Below are 17,685 nucleotides of genomic sequence, written 5' to 3'. Positions count from 1 at the left end.
TCAAATTATATGAAAATGATCTTTCTTTAAAGATTAAATTATATGTTTAATCTTTAATGTTACAGAATTAACGCCTTGGCATTTACTTAGAACAAGGATCAACAGAAACTTCGACATTTTCTTCACTTTTTCGATTAACATACACCATCCAATATGAAGAACTTTTAGTTTGAAAATTTTTTAACATATTTCTAAACAACCCGTACCAAATGAAGCCGATGACTACACATATGACGATTTCTACATAGTAACCATCCACAGTTGTAAGACAATTGCCACCATTTTTATTACACACCTATGCAAATAAAATCCATATTAAATAATAATAATAGTATAATAGTACAATATAATATTCATAGTAAAAACAAGTTATAACGATGCCGATGTTCAAATTAGACGATTGAAACTAAACAAAAATTCATTGATTATACGGTCTATAGGTCGTCATTGTGCGTGGCGCGTGCAATGTAAGATAGTACGTTCAACATAATATTGATTCAAATAACCACCTCCTAATATTCCATGATAACATCGCGTCGTTATAAACTGCTTTTTCTGAATATATTACAACTTATGGGAATTAACAACTTAATAACTTAAATGTATTTAAATTATTAATATCTTACTTCTTTTAAATTCACTGTAGAACAATTATTTTTGTAATCGTTTGAGCACTTTTTAAACGTTAAAAAGTCCATACATATTAGTCCTATAGATGTCGAATATGTCATCCCAAAATTTGATACTGTGTTCAACAACGTCATGTATGTTCCACCAAACCGTGGGTCACTTATCCGAGAGAAAAATGTTGTTATGGCTACTAGCATTATGTAGGAGAGTGCCTATAAATATATTATACATGTTTTAAGAAACAAATATTAAATTAAAATTTAATGTGAATTCATATGTCATTTTTAAATTGTGAACACTTTACCATTGGTTTAAACAACTTACAATCATTTTCTTTGAATTAAAAACGAAAAAGTTGGTAGAAGTCTATTTTTAAACGGGTTGCAAGGATTTTGTCTCAGTAAAAATTAGTAGGAAATGGCTACTTTTTAAGTTATAATTTAATTTTTGTTATCTTATTTCAATTTATACAGATACAGAATTCAGATTACCACCTTTTGTGCAGCGAGTATTTTATAGTTTTATTTTAACCATAGACGAAATTCAATAGAACACTACAAATTATTATTATATTATTTTATTTATATAGACGAAGTCAAGACCTGAGAGGCAACAAGATATAATTTGGGTTAAATTAGTTTTTGATTGCATATTATTAAGAAAAAAAACTGTATCGTTTGGCGCAACAATCAGACCATTCCGATTTTCATATAAATGAAAATATCTGGTTTATATTTTAGTGCAGAACCAGACATCTCCAAATTTTATTAAATTAAAAATGGTGTACCTGGTTTTGATTTTAGTGCACTGGACACCGGAGATGCCTTGTTGTTGCACTAAAATAATTTATTTATCACGAGTATGTATAAATGTATATTATATTTTATAATTATTATTTATTTCTAGTGCAACAACAAGACATCTCCAAGTTTTATTTTTACACATAATAGATTAAACCTTTAGAAATTATTTGAAATAAAATAAAAATATAATATTATTTTGATATTACATTTGAATATAGTAAATTAACAAAATAAAAAGTTGTAGCTAGTCTTTTTTTCAGTCTAATAAAATGTATGCTACATTTTAAATTCTTGACTTGACAACTCGTTCTTAGTTTTTTATTTGATCTTAAATAATATTGTAAGTGCATACTTTTATAGTTTTACCTAATTTTCTATGTTGGTACTAGGTACATATTTTTATAATTTTGACAAAATCTAGTTATCAATAGAGATTATAATATGTATATTATACTATGTTTTGTATGACATAAGTTTCATTAGTATAGTTTATCAACTTACTTCACTTATTGCGTTTAGAAGTCCTAAAATCAAATAATAATATATTGGTACATTTAATATTCCATTGCTATATATAATCATTGGCGTAAAATAAATAAAACCAATGTGTGTAAGACTCCAAATTAGTCTGAAACAAACAATTTTTAAACATGAAAATTTAGAAATAATAATTGATTATATTAATATCATGTACTCGTGTTATTACTTTTTAGCATCCTAAGGGCCTAATTAACATTATAATATGTATAATATTATATTCTAGGTATTTATCGTTAAAGAAAAAGTTACAAAGTAAAAGTGGTTCAGGCAGTACCTACTTACAGTTTGTAAATTCGTTTGGGGCATATTATAAAAACATATTTTTATTGAAGCTATTAACCTAGTAGTTGATGCTGTACCATAAATAATAATTTAAAAAAAAAAAAACATATTACAGTTTATCTTAGGTTTGTTTTTATGTTATTAATAATTCATATTTCAGTTATTAGGATATATTATATCTCGTATAATATCAAACATAACTGCAGGGCTTGCATTTGAAAAAAAAATTCTGTTTTATGATATTTATAATTAAAACGTTATACAATTTTTGCGTTTATTGTTATCTAGAATTAAAACGTTATAAAAGTGTTGCGTCTATCATTATTTAGAATAGTGTTAATAATTACTAATGCGGATAGGTTAAGATACGGAATATAATAATATAATATTATAATCAAATCGAGGTGTATCACTACACCTTGAATCATTTTTAATTTCCGTATGTATGAATAACTATTTCTACGAAATCAATATAACTTTTAAATAAATAAATTTTAAATAATTTTGTTTTGCTTTATTTTTCGTTCAATGAAATTCTATAAATTACGTTTTACGTTATATTTTGTTTATCGTTATGTTTTTTTTTTTTTTTTTGCGGTATTTAATTATTTTTAATTATCTATCGCTTTCCGTTATAATGACGTTTACAAATTTCAATCGTATTTTTGTCAAATATTAAATTATAATCATAACGTTATTATAACGTCTGCAAGCCCTTATGATAGTTATGTTACATAACTACATAAGTCTAAATTTCTATCTACCTATGATCTATCAAACATATTTAAATGCATATTTGTGGAATTCATAGAATATTGTATAATGGGATATGTTAAATGATTTCATTTCCACATAATAAATTATAATACAAGTAGAATTAATATTAACTATACACCGTAGAATTTATAAATATTAAATATTATATGTAATTATATTGTATTATAACAGTCTACTTGATGGGCATCGATTTTAAACACACACTCATCGGCTTTGGACCCGAGGTATACTTGGATACAGCAAATGGTGTTACAATTTTCACTGCAAACATTGCTGTATTGAGTACCATTATATCATCTGCTGGTACACCGGCATCAACGAGTTTCAAATAAAGTAAAGAATTCCTCATTGCAGAAAATCCAACCTGATATGAACAATATATACAATTTAAATTTTTAACTCATGTACAGTATTAACATATTAAAAAATTAATTTCTCAAATTTTTCAAATTTAAATACCATGTAGGTATCCACGCATTTATTTCTAATTTTTTTTTTTTATGCAATTATTAATTACCTTCATTGTTAATAATGCTATTAATAATGCACGAATATTAGGCAGTTTTAAAATATCCCAAAGAAGTTTATAACTATTAGTAATGTGAATCTGCTCATAATCATCTTCCAATCTAGACAATCTGGTATCATTTTCTTTTTTAAATATGCCAATTAAAGTTGCTACTAATATGAATAGAATGCCACAAATGAATAATAATCCTATATAAATAAAAAAAAAACATATCATATTATCTACTGCCTATAGTAAAATTACATATTATAATTTTTTTTTGTATATAAATTATAAAATATTTAATATATAATTATTGTTTTGCGACACAAAACAAAAAATGTGGACAAGTGAGTGCCGCTATGCTCAACAGTAATTATCGATTATGTCATTGTAATGAATGTGTTAGATTTGAATTCAATGATAAATCATTGCACATGAAAAGTGATTTTGAGCGAAGATGGTGTGTCATACTAGCTTACATGTATTAATAATCAAATTTAATAACTAAAAACCACCAAATAACAAATGTCGTAAAAAATCTAAAATCAAACGCTCATAAAAAATTGGTAATATTGTTCCGTGAATTTTTTTTTGAGAAAGTTAAAATAAACTTGTTGGGAATTTTCTAGTAAAATGTTTGGGAATGGACCGATTGCGCCTAAAACAAAGTTTTTGTTTAGGGTCAGTGTACCAATATTGTGCTCCTTATATTTTAGGGTCAGTATACCAATTGCGCTTGTATTCAAGTGTATTTAAATTTAAATGTGAATTATAATGTAATTGGTATAAATTTAATTTTAAATAACTATTGGCAATCAAAAGTTTGAAAATTGCCTATTTCGAACTCCTTAAAAACTGTCCACCACCGATCCTCTTAACATAGTATTATAAAAATTTTCAACCAATTTTAAGCCTATTAAAAAAGTAGGATTTTTTTTTACACATTAGGTACTTACTTACTTTCGAGAGTCATAATACCTCCAACGCTGGGTGTATTTCGTAAATATTTGTTATAGAAGTCTTCGGATGTAAGCAGAACGGGAAACACGGAACCTAACATAATGCCAATTGCAAAACCCGAAGAACTGCACACAGACGAATAACCCAAATTGGCTCTATTAAAAACAATGTTCACTGTGATTAACAATGTGTTTTTATAACGTCAAAATAATTATTATTTTACTCACTTTTTCAGCATCGTCAGTGCCCAACTGTCGACAACTATGTTCTGCGTTGAAGCCAACAGATTAAGGACGAAGAACACGCACGTTAGCATTACTATGTTAGGTTTACCTGTTTCAGGAATCCAGTCATTGATGTTATTCGCCGAAAAAAGTAAACAAATCCCTGCTCGTTTATGATGGAAAAAAATCGTTAATAATAATATTATATTATTAATTAGGTAATATTGAAATGATGAATGATTACCCATTAAGTATTGAACTGGCAGGAGCCAAGATTTTCGTTTTCCGATCCATTGTACATAATGAACGTCTACCAATGGAGCCCAAAATAGTTTCAGGCTATTGGGCCATAGTACGTAACTAAATAATGCCTAAATCAAATCGTATAATGATTATATAATATAGGTATATCGTATATCAAATGAAATAGTTGGTAACTTTATGAAATTGTGAGACTATAGTCTAGTGTATACACTCTCACTAAACTTGCAGTCTCGTGATGTTTTTTTGTTGCAAATTACATATAATATAAGTAATTAAATATTTAGCAGTAATATGACTGATATAAGTAGGCACACTTAAAAAATATTATTGAATGTTAATTTATAAAAACAGCTTATATTTTTCTCAAGTTGAGTAATGGAAAATTTTTTTGAATTCACCAATGATTCAAAAATAACAGCCCAAGGGTGTATTATATTATAATATTTATATAAGAAGCAATTAAAAAAATTATTCCAGTCGGAGTTATAATTTACATTTTCTGTGCTAGTAAAATTCGATTTAACATATGGTTTTAGTGATTTTTCGATGATTTACTTTGAAGTTTGAATACGTTTCAATACTACTTAATATATTATTATCATCGTCAAATTGAAAAGTGGAACCTAATTTTGTTGTGCTTGATTAACGAAGAAATAATATATGTTAATGTTTAACTTATATATAATTGTTATTTTACTGTTATTGATTTCCTCACTAGGTATATAAAAAAAAACGATGAATTCGCAATCTTTGTCTATAATACCTGATGATATTAATATGTGTTATTACTTATTATATTTATGATGTTATTCTGAGTAAAACCACATTATTCTGAATGTTATGACCTTTGGAAAGTATTAATAATTAATAACGTGATTAAATAGAGCATTCATCGATTTATTATGTTAATTAGTCAAACAAATATATTTTATTACCTGTTCTCCGTAAGTTACTACTTTTTTACTTTGCAGAATTATTGGTAAAGCTGAAATTGAAAATCCAAAAGTAATTCCTTGCATTATGTACAGTAATATTAATAAAAATAAGCTCGACCGGTCTTCCTTTAAATTTGGTTTGGTCGACGTCGAGTGAAGTGTCACATCAAGTTCCTCAGATGCATTGTCATTTTTCTGTAAGTTTTGCATGTTTAATCGCCGTAAATAAAAGTGGAATAAATGCTCTGTGAATATACTAGAAAACCTAATACTTATAAGATGTATTTTAACTATGTGAACACTATAATAATTGGGATTTGAAAAAACTAAATAAATTATTATCAAGTTTATCAGAATATAATTTTATCATCATTTCATGACCTATTGTATGTAACGAATCTTTTAACAAATGAAATTGTTTTGATAGCTTTACATTTATATTCCGTCTTAATATGCTAATTAAGGTTAATATAAACATGTGATCGTTAAAAATATTTAAAATTGAAGTTGTTTTTTTTTTTTAAATTAATTAAAGTGAGTACAGCGCACAATGGAATACTTATGATATAGTAATATAGATTAACTTAAGATTATATGGAATAAAAAATATTAATTAGAGTCTATAGTTGTGAGTATAATGAAAAAATGTAGCAGTTTTTTTAATATGTAAATAAATAATAATATAAGAAAATAATTAAATATACAATTAATAAATTTCAAAGGAATAAACATAAATGCCTAACAGTGGCGTAGCGTGGGTTTTCAGAAAGTGTAAGCAGAAAAACTAATGTTTTGGAAATTTACAACTACAAATGTACACAGCCGCCGAGTATCGCCTTATCGGTGATACAAATAATATTAAACCGGTAGGTACTGTGGTGTATGCAAAATCATAAGTGCTTACAAATTGTATATAAATACGAGCCCCCTCTACGACATTGTACGTAAGCCGTGTCTATAAGCTCATGTAAGCAGATTCAGAACATGTTACACGACGGCACAGCGCGTTAATACTAAGTGTTAATAAAATACAAATAGATTTTCCAGTTTTTCCACCATCATACGCAACGGCCGACGACGATGACCAAAATATGACTTATTTGTTCATTAAAATTGTTATCTTATATTCTAAACATATTATTATTTTTATTATTATAGAAACTTAAAAAAAATAGTCTAAGAATTTGAATTGTAATTTGTTATTATAATAACATTAATATTAACTTATGTTTCCCTTTTTCAAGTGTAAGCAGTACTTACAGTGCTTAGATGCACGCTACGCCCCTGATGCCTAAGTTTAGATTCACAACCAAAGTTTATATCAAAATCAATAAGGCGATCCACGTCCGGATCATTCGAATCATTATAACTGTAAAATTGAGCACGGAATGAGTAATGACTTAAAAAAAATAATTTTTGACTTGGTATAAAAAGTCGGAATTGATCAACCTATTTTACAAGTATTTGTGGACAGTGAATGTTATTATTTAAGACTTTGAAGATTAAGGACGCATCGTACAACTTCCGTCTAGAAGAAAGTGTGTGTGGACCTAATTTAAATGCAAGTCTTCTTTTAGGACAATCCATCGCAAACTTATAAGATAAATAGCATAGGAAACAAGACTGCACATTATCTATACGGCGTTATGGTTAAGTTGAGATGGATTCCAAATTATGGATCCGTACTCTAGATTTGAGCGTACCAGAGAGCAGTATAAGGGTTTAAAATATTGGATATTTTTGAAACCATAGAAATGACGTCTGATGAACCCTAACATACACATTTCTTTCCTGTAAATAAATGAAATATGTTCCGAGAAAGAGAGATCAGATTAGATTTATGGTTTTTGTTTTAATACCTAGTATTTGTGTTTAAAATTTTAAACATTGTATCAGTTTATGTATGTATATTGAACATATTATCTTAGATATAATTTAATTATAAAATGGTAGAGAATACAATTAATTATTTAAATTATGCACTTTGCAGTAAACATACTATATAATACTATACGCTTGTAGCTTTAAGACTCAGTTTAGATTCCTTGGCTGATCGCCGACATTCACTAATCTCCACTTCATAAATAATATTCTATCTGGTAAAATTGACTCACCTACCCTCCTATCTCTGATTAGTTTTAAGGTACCTCAACGATCTGTCAGGCATCCTGCCCCTTTTTCCATTCCACTATCTACCACAAAATGTATGTTAAAATGAACCTATTACTTATTAGGTGTATAATGTCCAGTGCCAATGTGGACCCCTCTTTCTCGTTTTTAAATTGTTAATTAATATTGCTGTAGATATATCCTAGTATATTGTAAATTTAGTATTGTTAATGTATATTATATAATATTATTATTATTATTATTATAATATATTATTTATATATATATATATATTATATAATATACATTAACAATACTAAATTTACAATATACTAGGATATTATATATTATAGCACATATTATGTGCTACGCACGACGCACCATTGTAAAAGGGTTTAGCCCATAAATCTTAATAAATAAATAATTTAATAATAATGTTTCTAAAATACTAATATATATTAGACTAATATAAGATACTATAATACTATAATACTATCTTAGATAGCAGTAAATAATAATATATTAATATACACAAGTCACAAATATATTTGGGTGTAGGAAAATAATTAATAATTTTAATTTCTAAAATTTAAAATATTTGGAATCGGATAATAATAATGTTAAAAAAAAAATAACAGAATATTCTAAAGTATTTGTAATTCATAGACACAATGTAAAACAATTTGTACATTTTTTAGAAGTCATCTACGTATATTATCTATGTATATATTTCATGCTTATTTACACTAAGACTCTTCGTTTTTTCCTCGTTCCAGTCGATTTAGGTTCACTTGCCAATTGGAAAGATTCTTTGTTTGAAGATTTTTTATGGTTTTTTTGTACAAAAAATACCAAACAAATCCGATTGTCATGCACAGTGCAACTTCTACATAGTATCCATTTATAATAATGTTACAATCACCTCCCTTTCTTTTGCATATCTATCATTAAAACAAATTTTAAATAAGACAAATCCAATGCTTATAAAATATAATAGTTAATTATTATTGTAAAGTCCAATGGGATGAGAAAAATGTGATGTGTGGCGCAAAGGCATCCGAATGTAGAGAAACTGGAAAAGATTTTTTGCCGTACTGCCAATTTAAAATCAGGCTTGAAACAGCAATATTATTCATAATATATTAAAATATATTATAGATTTAATTAACTGTATAAATATTAATGCGTGTCCCATTACATGATACAAGAAATGTCTTATAAATTTAATACGTTCATCCTCTACGCTCAAAAAAAATTATAATAATAATAACGCAATGACATAATGGTAATGCTCTCTGTCACACAAAATTATAGAAAGACCCCTAGCCATAAGACATATCCATGTAAAAAAATCTATTACTTACTATATCACAGTTAATACTTTAATATAATATAATTATCTCTCGGACAATTAACTATAATATTATATTTCTTACGTTTTTTAAATCTATCGTAGAACAATTATTTCCATCATCATTTGAACATTTACTGAACGTGAGCACGTCAATCATTCTCAGTGCCAAAGTATTTGATACTACCCATCCAAAACTGGCAATCGTCGACAACATCGTCATGTATGTACCGCCAAAACGTGAGTCACTTATCCGAGAGAAAAATCCTAATGTGAAAAGGTACATAGTGTATGCTAAAATCTAAAATCAGAACAATATAAATATTAAATATATAATCATTGTTCGATTTAATAATCACGTTCTCACGTTTTCAATATAATATGGTATTAAATCATTGCATACAAAAAACGATTCTAAGAGGTTTCTACGTTTCTAACGTATTACCTACGTTCCTAAGAATATTTCATAAAATATAAATATTATTTATTTATTTTTCTATTAGTAATAGGGTAGATTGAGCTAATTTTTCCAAAATAATTATATATATTTTAATTTTAATTATTAATTATTATGATATTATCCATATCATACATTATATTGTTATTAACCTGTATATAGTCAATACCGACGTACCTTAAAATAATATGAATTGAAATGTGGTAGCTTAAAAATAATCTAATTTTTTTGAAAAGACCATTGTGTGTAGGAAATACCTAATAATATAAAATGTAATGAAAACAATTTTTAATTTTATATGTATAATATTTTTTGAATTACAAAAAAAAAACAAAATATATTTTGTGGAAAACTGTTAGTGTATAAAAATTCCCGTTTTACATGAAGTTTTTTTTTAGTTTTTCTTAAATAAACTGAGAATTTTCTATTTTTTATCATCTCAAGTACCATCTAAATCCAATTTTCTACCAAAAACCACTCTCTATGTTGAGAGCTAAGATATCAAGAAACAAAATATAAATTATAAATTAAAAAAAATACTCATTATTGTTGAACAAATTCATTAATCGACCAACTCAGAATATCTAATGTATAACAATTATTGTACCTATGTATTATCAGAATGATATTATTTAATTGCATTTTATAAATAGCGTGGATGTTATATTGTTTTGCGGACCAACTCTTGATTTTTAAATTTAAATTTTAGTATAGGTACAATTTGATCAATACCCATTTTTAGTTTTCAATACTTTTCCGTGTTCACAAGTTGGTAATGGCAATTTAAATATATGTATAAATAAAATTAGTTAAAAAATATATCAACCAACCTCATGTATTATACTTATAAACACTAAAATCAAATAATAATATGTCGGTACATTTACAACTCCATTATTATTAATTAAAATTGGCGTGTAGTAAATTAATACAACATAAGCAATGCTCCAAAGTAACCTGAAACATAATTAATCAAAACATCATTATATTTTTCACTTGAATTACAGGTACAAATTTTTACAAATTCTAATAGGATACCTATAGAGATTTGGTGGCCAATAATGTTTTACACATTTTATAACGTTTTATTGTTTTTCATTACTCTAAATAGTTAATTTGAAAGTCCTATAATAAATTAATTAAGTATATATTTTTTTGGGGGGAAAAATTTGAGAGAATAAATTAAGTATATAAATGTGTATGGATATTGTATGATTTATTTGAAATTATAATTTATTTTTAAATTTTTATACCTGATTGGCATTAAATTCAGGTATGCACTCATCGGTTTTGTACCTGAAGTATATTTTAATACAACGATAGGTACAATAAATTTTACTATATACATTGATATAGTTATTATCATTATATCATCTTTAGATACACCGGCATCAATTAGTTTTAATTTTGACACAGAATCAGTTGCTGAAAATCCAATCTAAATTTTAAAAAAAATAATAATTTACTGATAAAAATGAATAGCAATTTATTATTCAAGATGTTTAACTAAAATTAACATAATATTCACCTTCATTGTTAATAATGCGATTGCCAATACTCGAATATTGGGCAGCTTTAAAATTTTCCAAAGAAGTTTATAGCTTTTAAAAACGTTAATTTTTACGTGCCCCTCTTCTAGTCTGTAATCCATTTCTCTTTTGAATATACCAATAAATGTTGTTATCAGCATAATTATAAAACTCCAAAAATACAAAAAACCTAATACAAATTATAAAATAAAATTAGTATGGATAAAAATGTTTTAAAAAAGTTCTAATGGTGGACATTTAAAATTATCGGCACTCCAATTTAACACTCAACTTGTACTTAGTTAAATACATTTTAAACATGACGATTGATTAATTGACACTCTATAAAAATAAAGAGGTAATTAATAGTACAATACTTAAGGGTAAAGTTATTAAAAATTTAAAGTTTAGTAAAGTTAGTAAAGTTTAGTAAAGTTTCTAAATTCAATTTTTTAACGTTGTACATGATACGCATTGATTTTAAACACTAAAACACTGTTTAAAGAGCATTTATACCGTTTAATGTCGTACCTACCTTTTAAAGTGATTATGCCTCCTGAGCTGACCGTCATTCGTAAGTATTTATTACAAAAGTCTTCTGATGTAAGTAAAACAGGACAAATAGTACCTATAAGCACACCCAATGCTAAACCCGTCCCGTTGCACGTGGACGCATGACCCACGTTGTTCCTGGGAAAATACGTTTTAAATCATTAACCGATGTATCTTATCAGTGTCTATAGTCATATCTTGGGGCTGCGGTGCACGCAGAATAGTAGACACAACTTACTTTTTTAGCATTGTCAGTGCCCATCCGTCGACAACTATATCTTGTGTTGCGGCCAAGAAGCTGATGACACAAAACGTAAACACCAGCGCTTTGAGATTAGGTATTTCGGAGTCGGGCAACCACTCGTCGATGTTAATGGCCGTATAGAGTAAAACCACCCCTGTTCAATGCATAGATAATGTACAGTGTAAATGTTTCGAGAAAAAATATGGTCATGAGGAATGAAAACACCTAATATTATTGTATTGGAATATGCACAGAGGGAATATAAAATCTATGACAATTGAAATTTAAATGAATCCGAATTCTTATATTTTTTTCCATAAACTGCTTTTCGGAGAGCTACTGTTTATAAGTAATTTTAGAGTTTGGATCATTGTATATGTTTTTGAGTATTTTTTGATAACATACATATTTGAAACTGTACAATTTTATTTATATAATTTACATATCAAACGTATTCCACGTCTAAATAGTATTTTATCATAAATTCATACGTGTATACATTTGTTATGCATATTTATGATTTTAGCCCGGAAGAATATTAAATAGTTACAACCATCGGCTATCTTGTATAGGAAAAATTCATAATTTAAACATTTCATACTTATATCTTTAATGCATAGAGTGTATTGGCCTATCATTTTTATAATTGAGAAGCACACGGTATTTATTAGATAGTATAATATTATAATTTATAACTGTATTAGGTATGTGGAGGTATGTGGAGGTGGACACGTATGTATTGTGATAAAAAGTTAAAACCAAATAATTAGAAATATTATTATAACTTAAAAAAATGGTATATAATATTTTAACGAAATTTATTCTTAAACAACTCCGTTATAAACTATATGATTTACTAATTAAATCGATTAAAGACAAAAAAATAGTATAAGAGTTTTATATAAGATGCATTAAAAACAGATTAATTTTTATAGCAACTGTATATTTAGATTTTTTTAACCATCATCTTTTTGTGTGTTAAATATCTTAAGTTTTAAGTAGAAAATAATATATTTATATACCCATCAAGAACTGAACGAAAATGAGCCAAGATTTTCGTCTGCCTATCCATTGTACGTACAGTGAATCTACTATTGGCGCCCATAAAATTTTTATACTATATGGCCACGCAACTAAACTGAAAAAAGCCTAAAAATTATTGAAAATAATACATTTAATATTACAGTATAGTACAAAATAAGTAGGTAATTGACAATAATTAATTAATTATAAATACATGCATAGGTATTTAAATCATAATATAATGAAACATACAAATCTACGGTATCATCTATTACTGAGTTTTAAATAATTACATAAAATATTAAATTATCAAACTAAAATTTACCTGTTCTTTATAGGTCACAATTTTTTTACTCTGAAAAATTATCGGTAAAGCAATGGCTAAACCCAAAGGTAATCCTTGTATTGTGTATAATAATATCAATAGAAAGAAGTTCAGCCAATCACCCTTCAAGTTTGATTTTTCCGGCAAACACTGAGATGGAACTTCAAATATTTCTAATTTTTCTTCTTCTTCGTTTGGTGATTTCTCCATATTCACACTAAGAATTCTTTGTTTGAGAAATCATATATGAATTGAACGTTTTAAAACGTGGTATTGTACTGACGAATAACGATAGACTAAAACCTGACGGAAACATGAGTTTTTATTGTCGATCTGAACTTACGACAATTTATTGAAAATAGTGAAACGATTTTTTACACAAGAATTTTAAACTATAACTAGGTTTATGTACATATATATATATATATATATATATAATAGAGTATTTATATATAGAGTTATGGTTTAAATGTTATAGTTAAATTTGAGTGGGAAGTATGAAAACCACCTACATTTCAAAGTTTGATATTCTTGAGAAATAAATTATTGTAATGGGTCCTATGATCATGATTTATACTATACAAATATGTATAAATGTATAATGTACAATAATATATTATATAATATACGTTTCATTAATATTATTAATACTCACATAAAAAATTACTGCATACAAATTATGATGAATTGGTTGTGATTATACTAGTTCGTCACTTATAATAGTATGAATATTTAATGTTGCTACAGATAGGAAATCGTATTTATTGGGATTGTTAAATGTTGTGAAGGTGGCAGCGGTGATATAAGAGAATGATAATGATCGCACCGATTGGTTGATGTCTATTTAAAACTAATTTCTGAAATCATAATAATATTAATAGACAATGATTCTTATAAAATATACAAAATAATATTAAAAATATTACCTATTATAATTATTGCACTTGGTATGGTTGTTGTAAGTAGGTAACTATTATTTAACAGCTTATTAAAATAAAAGTACAAACCAATATAAATAATAAGTTTAGACTTGATATAAATAAATATTTTCATCTAGAGGTAAATATAAATATACCTAAACAACTATTCCGTATGACGTATTGAATCAAATATTAGTTTTCCGAGGTAGGTACCTACGATAAGGCAGGTCAATATTGCGCTAGACATGCAATTAAATTAATATGTAAAAAATACACAAAATATTGTTTGCAGAATATGTTCATTTAATATTATGTTTGAATTTTAGTTGTATTTTAGTAATAAAATATTATTCCAAATACCATAATTTATATAGTAAAAATATAATACGTCAACCTACACATTTTAACATTTACGTTTTTATTGCAATTCTTTTAATTTTTAAGGAGATTTGAATTATTATTTACATTATTACTTTAAACCATATATTTGTGTGACGCAAGTGTACACAAAAGTACCTATGGATACAGTTGCTTTGCCAAAGATGAAAGAATCTTCTAGATTTGCAAAGTTATATTTCCTATCGAATGAAAAGTGATACTAACCAGTGACCACACTATGAATATTATTTTGATGCTAAGACGACAATATTATGGCTTTTAAAAATATATACTTTAACGTAAAAATATATAATGTATGTTTGAAAAATGGCATTATTAAAACAGTGTTGTCCACGAAAGTTCTATTTTTTATTTTATTTAAAAAAAAATTAAAAATAAACGTTATCTGTTGTTATTATTATATAATGTCTAATATTAAGAATTATGAAATTATTATATAATATAATAACATAGTGACTCATGATCGATATACTAGCCTTATGTTTATGTATATTGTCTACCAAAGCATATTTACTATGTTGTCTAAATAGATTCATTAATATCAATTTTTTTTATCCAAAATATGTCCTTTTGAAGGGACCCCAAGTGAAAAACAGAACATACAGCGTGGAAAATCAGAAAAAAATATGCACCTATTGGTTTCTCCGACCAGTTGGCGTGTACAAATTCCGACGGCATGATAAATGATAAATGCTCGGATAAACTGCATAGTAATTAATTATAATAGGTATACAATATTACAGGTAGGTATAGGTACCTACCCACTATTAATAGATTTATTACAGACCGTTGTGGATTGCGTTATCGAACGATGCCGTGGGCCACTTGTTTGATATAATGTGATAATGCACAATAAACCCGGCAGTCACGTCTCCTGCCGAGGACGAATGTTTGCAATTTATCGGTGGCCTCCGCTGGTTCAAACGCGTACAAATATAATATGTAAACGACGGTTTACGGCACACGTGCGCCTAAACGTTGTGTTGCTGCTGCCTCTGATGATGATGATGATGATGATGATGATGGTGTCGACCGATTGTGAAAATCATAAATTCACAACTCGGCACGTCAAACGATCAGAGTGGACTAAGACACTGAAACCACTATATCGTAGGTATACGTAGTATTTCCATTATCCGGTGGCCACGGTCGTATTACGTGAACAATTTATCGTAGCAGGAGACTACACTTTCGTACAATTACGTTTTGTAGTGCGTGTGTATAATATGCACAATATTTATAGTACGAGGTTTACTAAAACAACGTTTAATATGCGCAAAAATATAATTGTACACTCTCGACATAAGTAAGCGCCTTTAGGCTATAAGCAATGTAAATATAATATTATGATTCAATTTTAATCACTAATCGCGTAAGATGATTTATAAAAATACGCGTATTACACTATGATGAGCAATATAAATGTATTACAGTGCACTGGGTTCCAAACGTTTTCCGTGAGGTATATTATACATTGTAATCTTTATTGTTTTCCCGTGCTGTTGTTTTCATTCGCCCCCTAGTTTTTTGTCTGCACTGTTAGTACACTTCAGACCAACACCGACGTTCTACTCCACGACGCCGTGACCTGTACTTTTTTTGAAATTGTTTTTTTCCAAAACGCTGGCAAAAGATTTGAATTTAATTATTAGCGACTATGGTTTTTTTTTTTATTGTATTTCAATGGTTTAATATCGGAAGAATATAGTTCGGAACAATGTCGGTATACATAATAAATATTTAATTTATCGGTAAACATCATACCTACTAAATATAGGATTGCCTATAATATAATATGTTATTGCATAATATTATGAAACACGTTTACATATTATGTTACGGTCAATTAGTTATAGGTACGTAGTGCTACGGCTATCCCGAGAACACTATAATCGTTACATACATTATAGCTACCTATTATTTCGTCAACGAAAATCACACTTTTCAATTACAGCAATTACTTACCCTAAATTGGACAGTAGGTAATTTAAGTGATCCACCATATTATTATAATTACATGACTCTCGGTTAAAACTTAAAAGTGTTAAAAGGCATTTCAACAAAGAAAACTATGGAATTTAAACACGCGCGGTTCAAGGTGGTCTACCACCTCAACGCTGCGCGACAGTTTTGCCCGTTTGAAAAGGTCATTTGAATAACCCATGTTTAATATTGTAGGTGGTTATATGCAGCTAGTTTATGAAAACCGCGACCGCGTGTGGTTAAACTGCTAAGTGTGTAATCAGTTTTAACATTTAAATTTTACGCAGTTATATAGGATCTTCCTGTATTCGTAAACCACCCACTTAGATTTCAAATGTTGGAAATGATTTACATCGCAAATAATATATGTTCGTCGACGTCATAATATATATATCGTATGAGCCACTGAGGGTACCAGCTATACCTTGGTTAGTTAATGTAAAATATGAAATATACAGTATACACGTACAAAAAAAAAAAAAAATAATAATAATAATAGTAATGAAAAACTTATGAATGAATGTATATTAAACTGGTTGTAATTCATTGCTAAAAAAACAAACCATAGAATATTTAATGTTAAATCACACATTTTAAAGACCACCCAAAATCATAATATAAAATATACAACATATACGTTTAAATAGCAATTTGATCAGTGTATAGCATTATTTTTAAGCATAGTTCACTGGTCTCAGAAAAATCATTTTAATAATCAATTTATTAAATTTATTAAAATACTAGCTGAACCCATGTACTACGCTGCCCGTTGAAAGGTCCAATTCTATATGATTCAAACTTTGTTCAATTCGTTTATTTAATATTCGGTGTGTGCGGTGTTCAAAACTAAAAAATGTCTCTATCATC

General features: G+C 27.4%; 2 protein-coding genes and 1 long non-coding RNA gene across 6 annotated transcripts in view; 1 reads left to right on the top strand and 2 right to left on the bottom strand.

The window, feature by feature from the left end:
* Nucleotides 1-6,088, top strand: part of LOC107884393 — a 9,157-nt gene extending 3,069 nt beyond the window's left edge. The window contains exons 2-6 of one of the 3 annotated variants that reach the window (XR_003839808.1): nucleotides 66-263; nucleotides 3,204-3,365; nucleotides 4,560-4,878; nucleotides 4,946-5,079; nucleotides 5,963-6,088. This is a non-coding gene — a long non-coding RNA (uncharacterized LOC107884393). Of the gene's footprint in view, nucleotides 1-65; nucleotides 264-3,203; nucleotides 3,366-4,559; nucleotides 4,879-4,945; nucleotides 5,672-5,962 lie in introns of those variants that run through there. The other 2 variants (XR_003839809.1, XR_003839810.1) reach the window with 2 other exon arrangements.
* LOC100167438 (acetyl-coenzyme A transporter 1) lies at nucleotides 7-6,395 on the bottom strand. Its single transcript, XM_001950754.5, has 9 exons — nucleotides 5,927-6,395; nucleotides 4,972-5,098; nucleotides 4,731-4,890; nucleotides 4,504-4,658; nucleotides 3,550-3,749; nucleotides 3,209-3,396; nucleotides 1,935-2,061; nucleotides 627-842; nucleotides 7-295 (listed from the first exon to the last, which is right to left on the bottom strand). Exons 1-9 carry the CDS (start codon nucleotides 6,134-6,136, stop codon nucleotides 83-85), a joined length of 1,596 nt encoding a protein of 531 aa, XP_001950789.1. The 5' UTR covers nucleotides 6,137-6,395; the 3' UTR covers nucleotides 7-82.
* A 2,169-nt stretch (nucleotides 6,396-8,564) lies between these two features.
* On the bottom strand, nucleotides 8,565-16,532 carry LOC100165404 (acetyl-coenzyme A transporter 1). 2 transcript variants are annotated; one of them, XM_008187169.3, is made up of 11 exons: nucleotides 15,623-16,532; nucleotides 14,172-14,373; nucleotides 13,517-13,733; nucleotides 13,191-13,317; nucleotides 12,163-12,322; nucleotides 11,908-12,062; nucleotides 11,372-11,562; nucleotides 11,097-11,281; nucleotides 10,674-10,800; nucleotides 9,472-9,687; nucleotides 8,565-8,976 (listed from the first exon to the last, which is right to left on the bottom strand). In XM_008187169.3, the coding sequence occupies exons 3-11, from the start codon at nucleotides 13,724-13,726 to the stop codon at nucleotides 8,782-8,784; spliced, it is 1,566 nt and encodes a 521-aa protein (XP_008185391.1). In that variant the 5' UTR covers nucleotides 13,727-13,733; nucleotides 14,172-14,373; nucleotides 15,623-16,532; the 3' UTR covers nucleotides 8,565-8,781. The 2 variants fall into 2 exon arrangements, with proteins under 2 accessions (XP_008185391.1, XP_003246103.1); XM_003246055.4 differs by having other exon boundaries at nucleotides 13,517-13,819; nucleotides 15,623-16,530.
* Between the last annotated feature and the right edge of the window lie 1,153 nt (nucleotides 16,533-17,685).

Source organism: Acyrthosiphon pisum, chromosome A3 (assembly GCF_005508785.2).
Source record: "Acyrthosiphon pisum isolate AL4f chromosome A3, pea_aphid_22Mar2018_4r6ur, whole genome shotgun sequence".
Taxonomy (NCBI): Eukaryota; Metazoa; Arthropoda; class Insecta; order Hemiptera; family Aphididae; genus Acyrthosiphon; species Acyrthosiphon pisum.
This window is presented reverse-complemented; position numbering and strand designations above follow the sequence as displayed.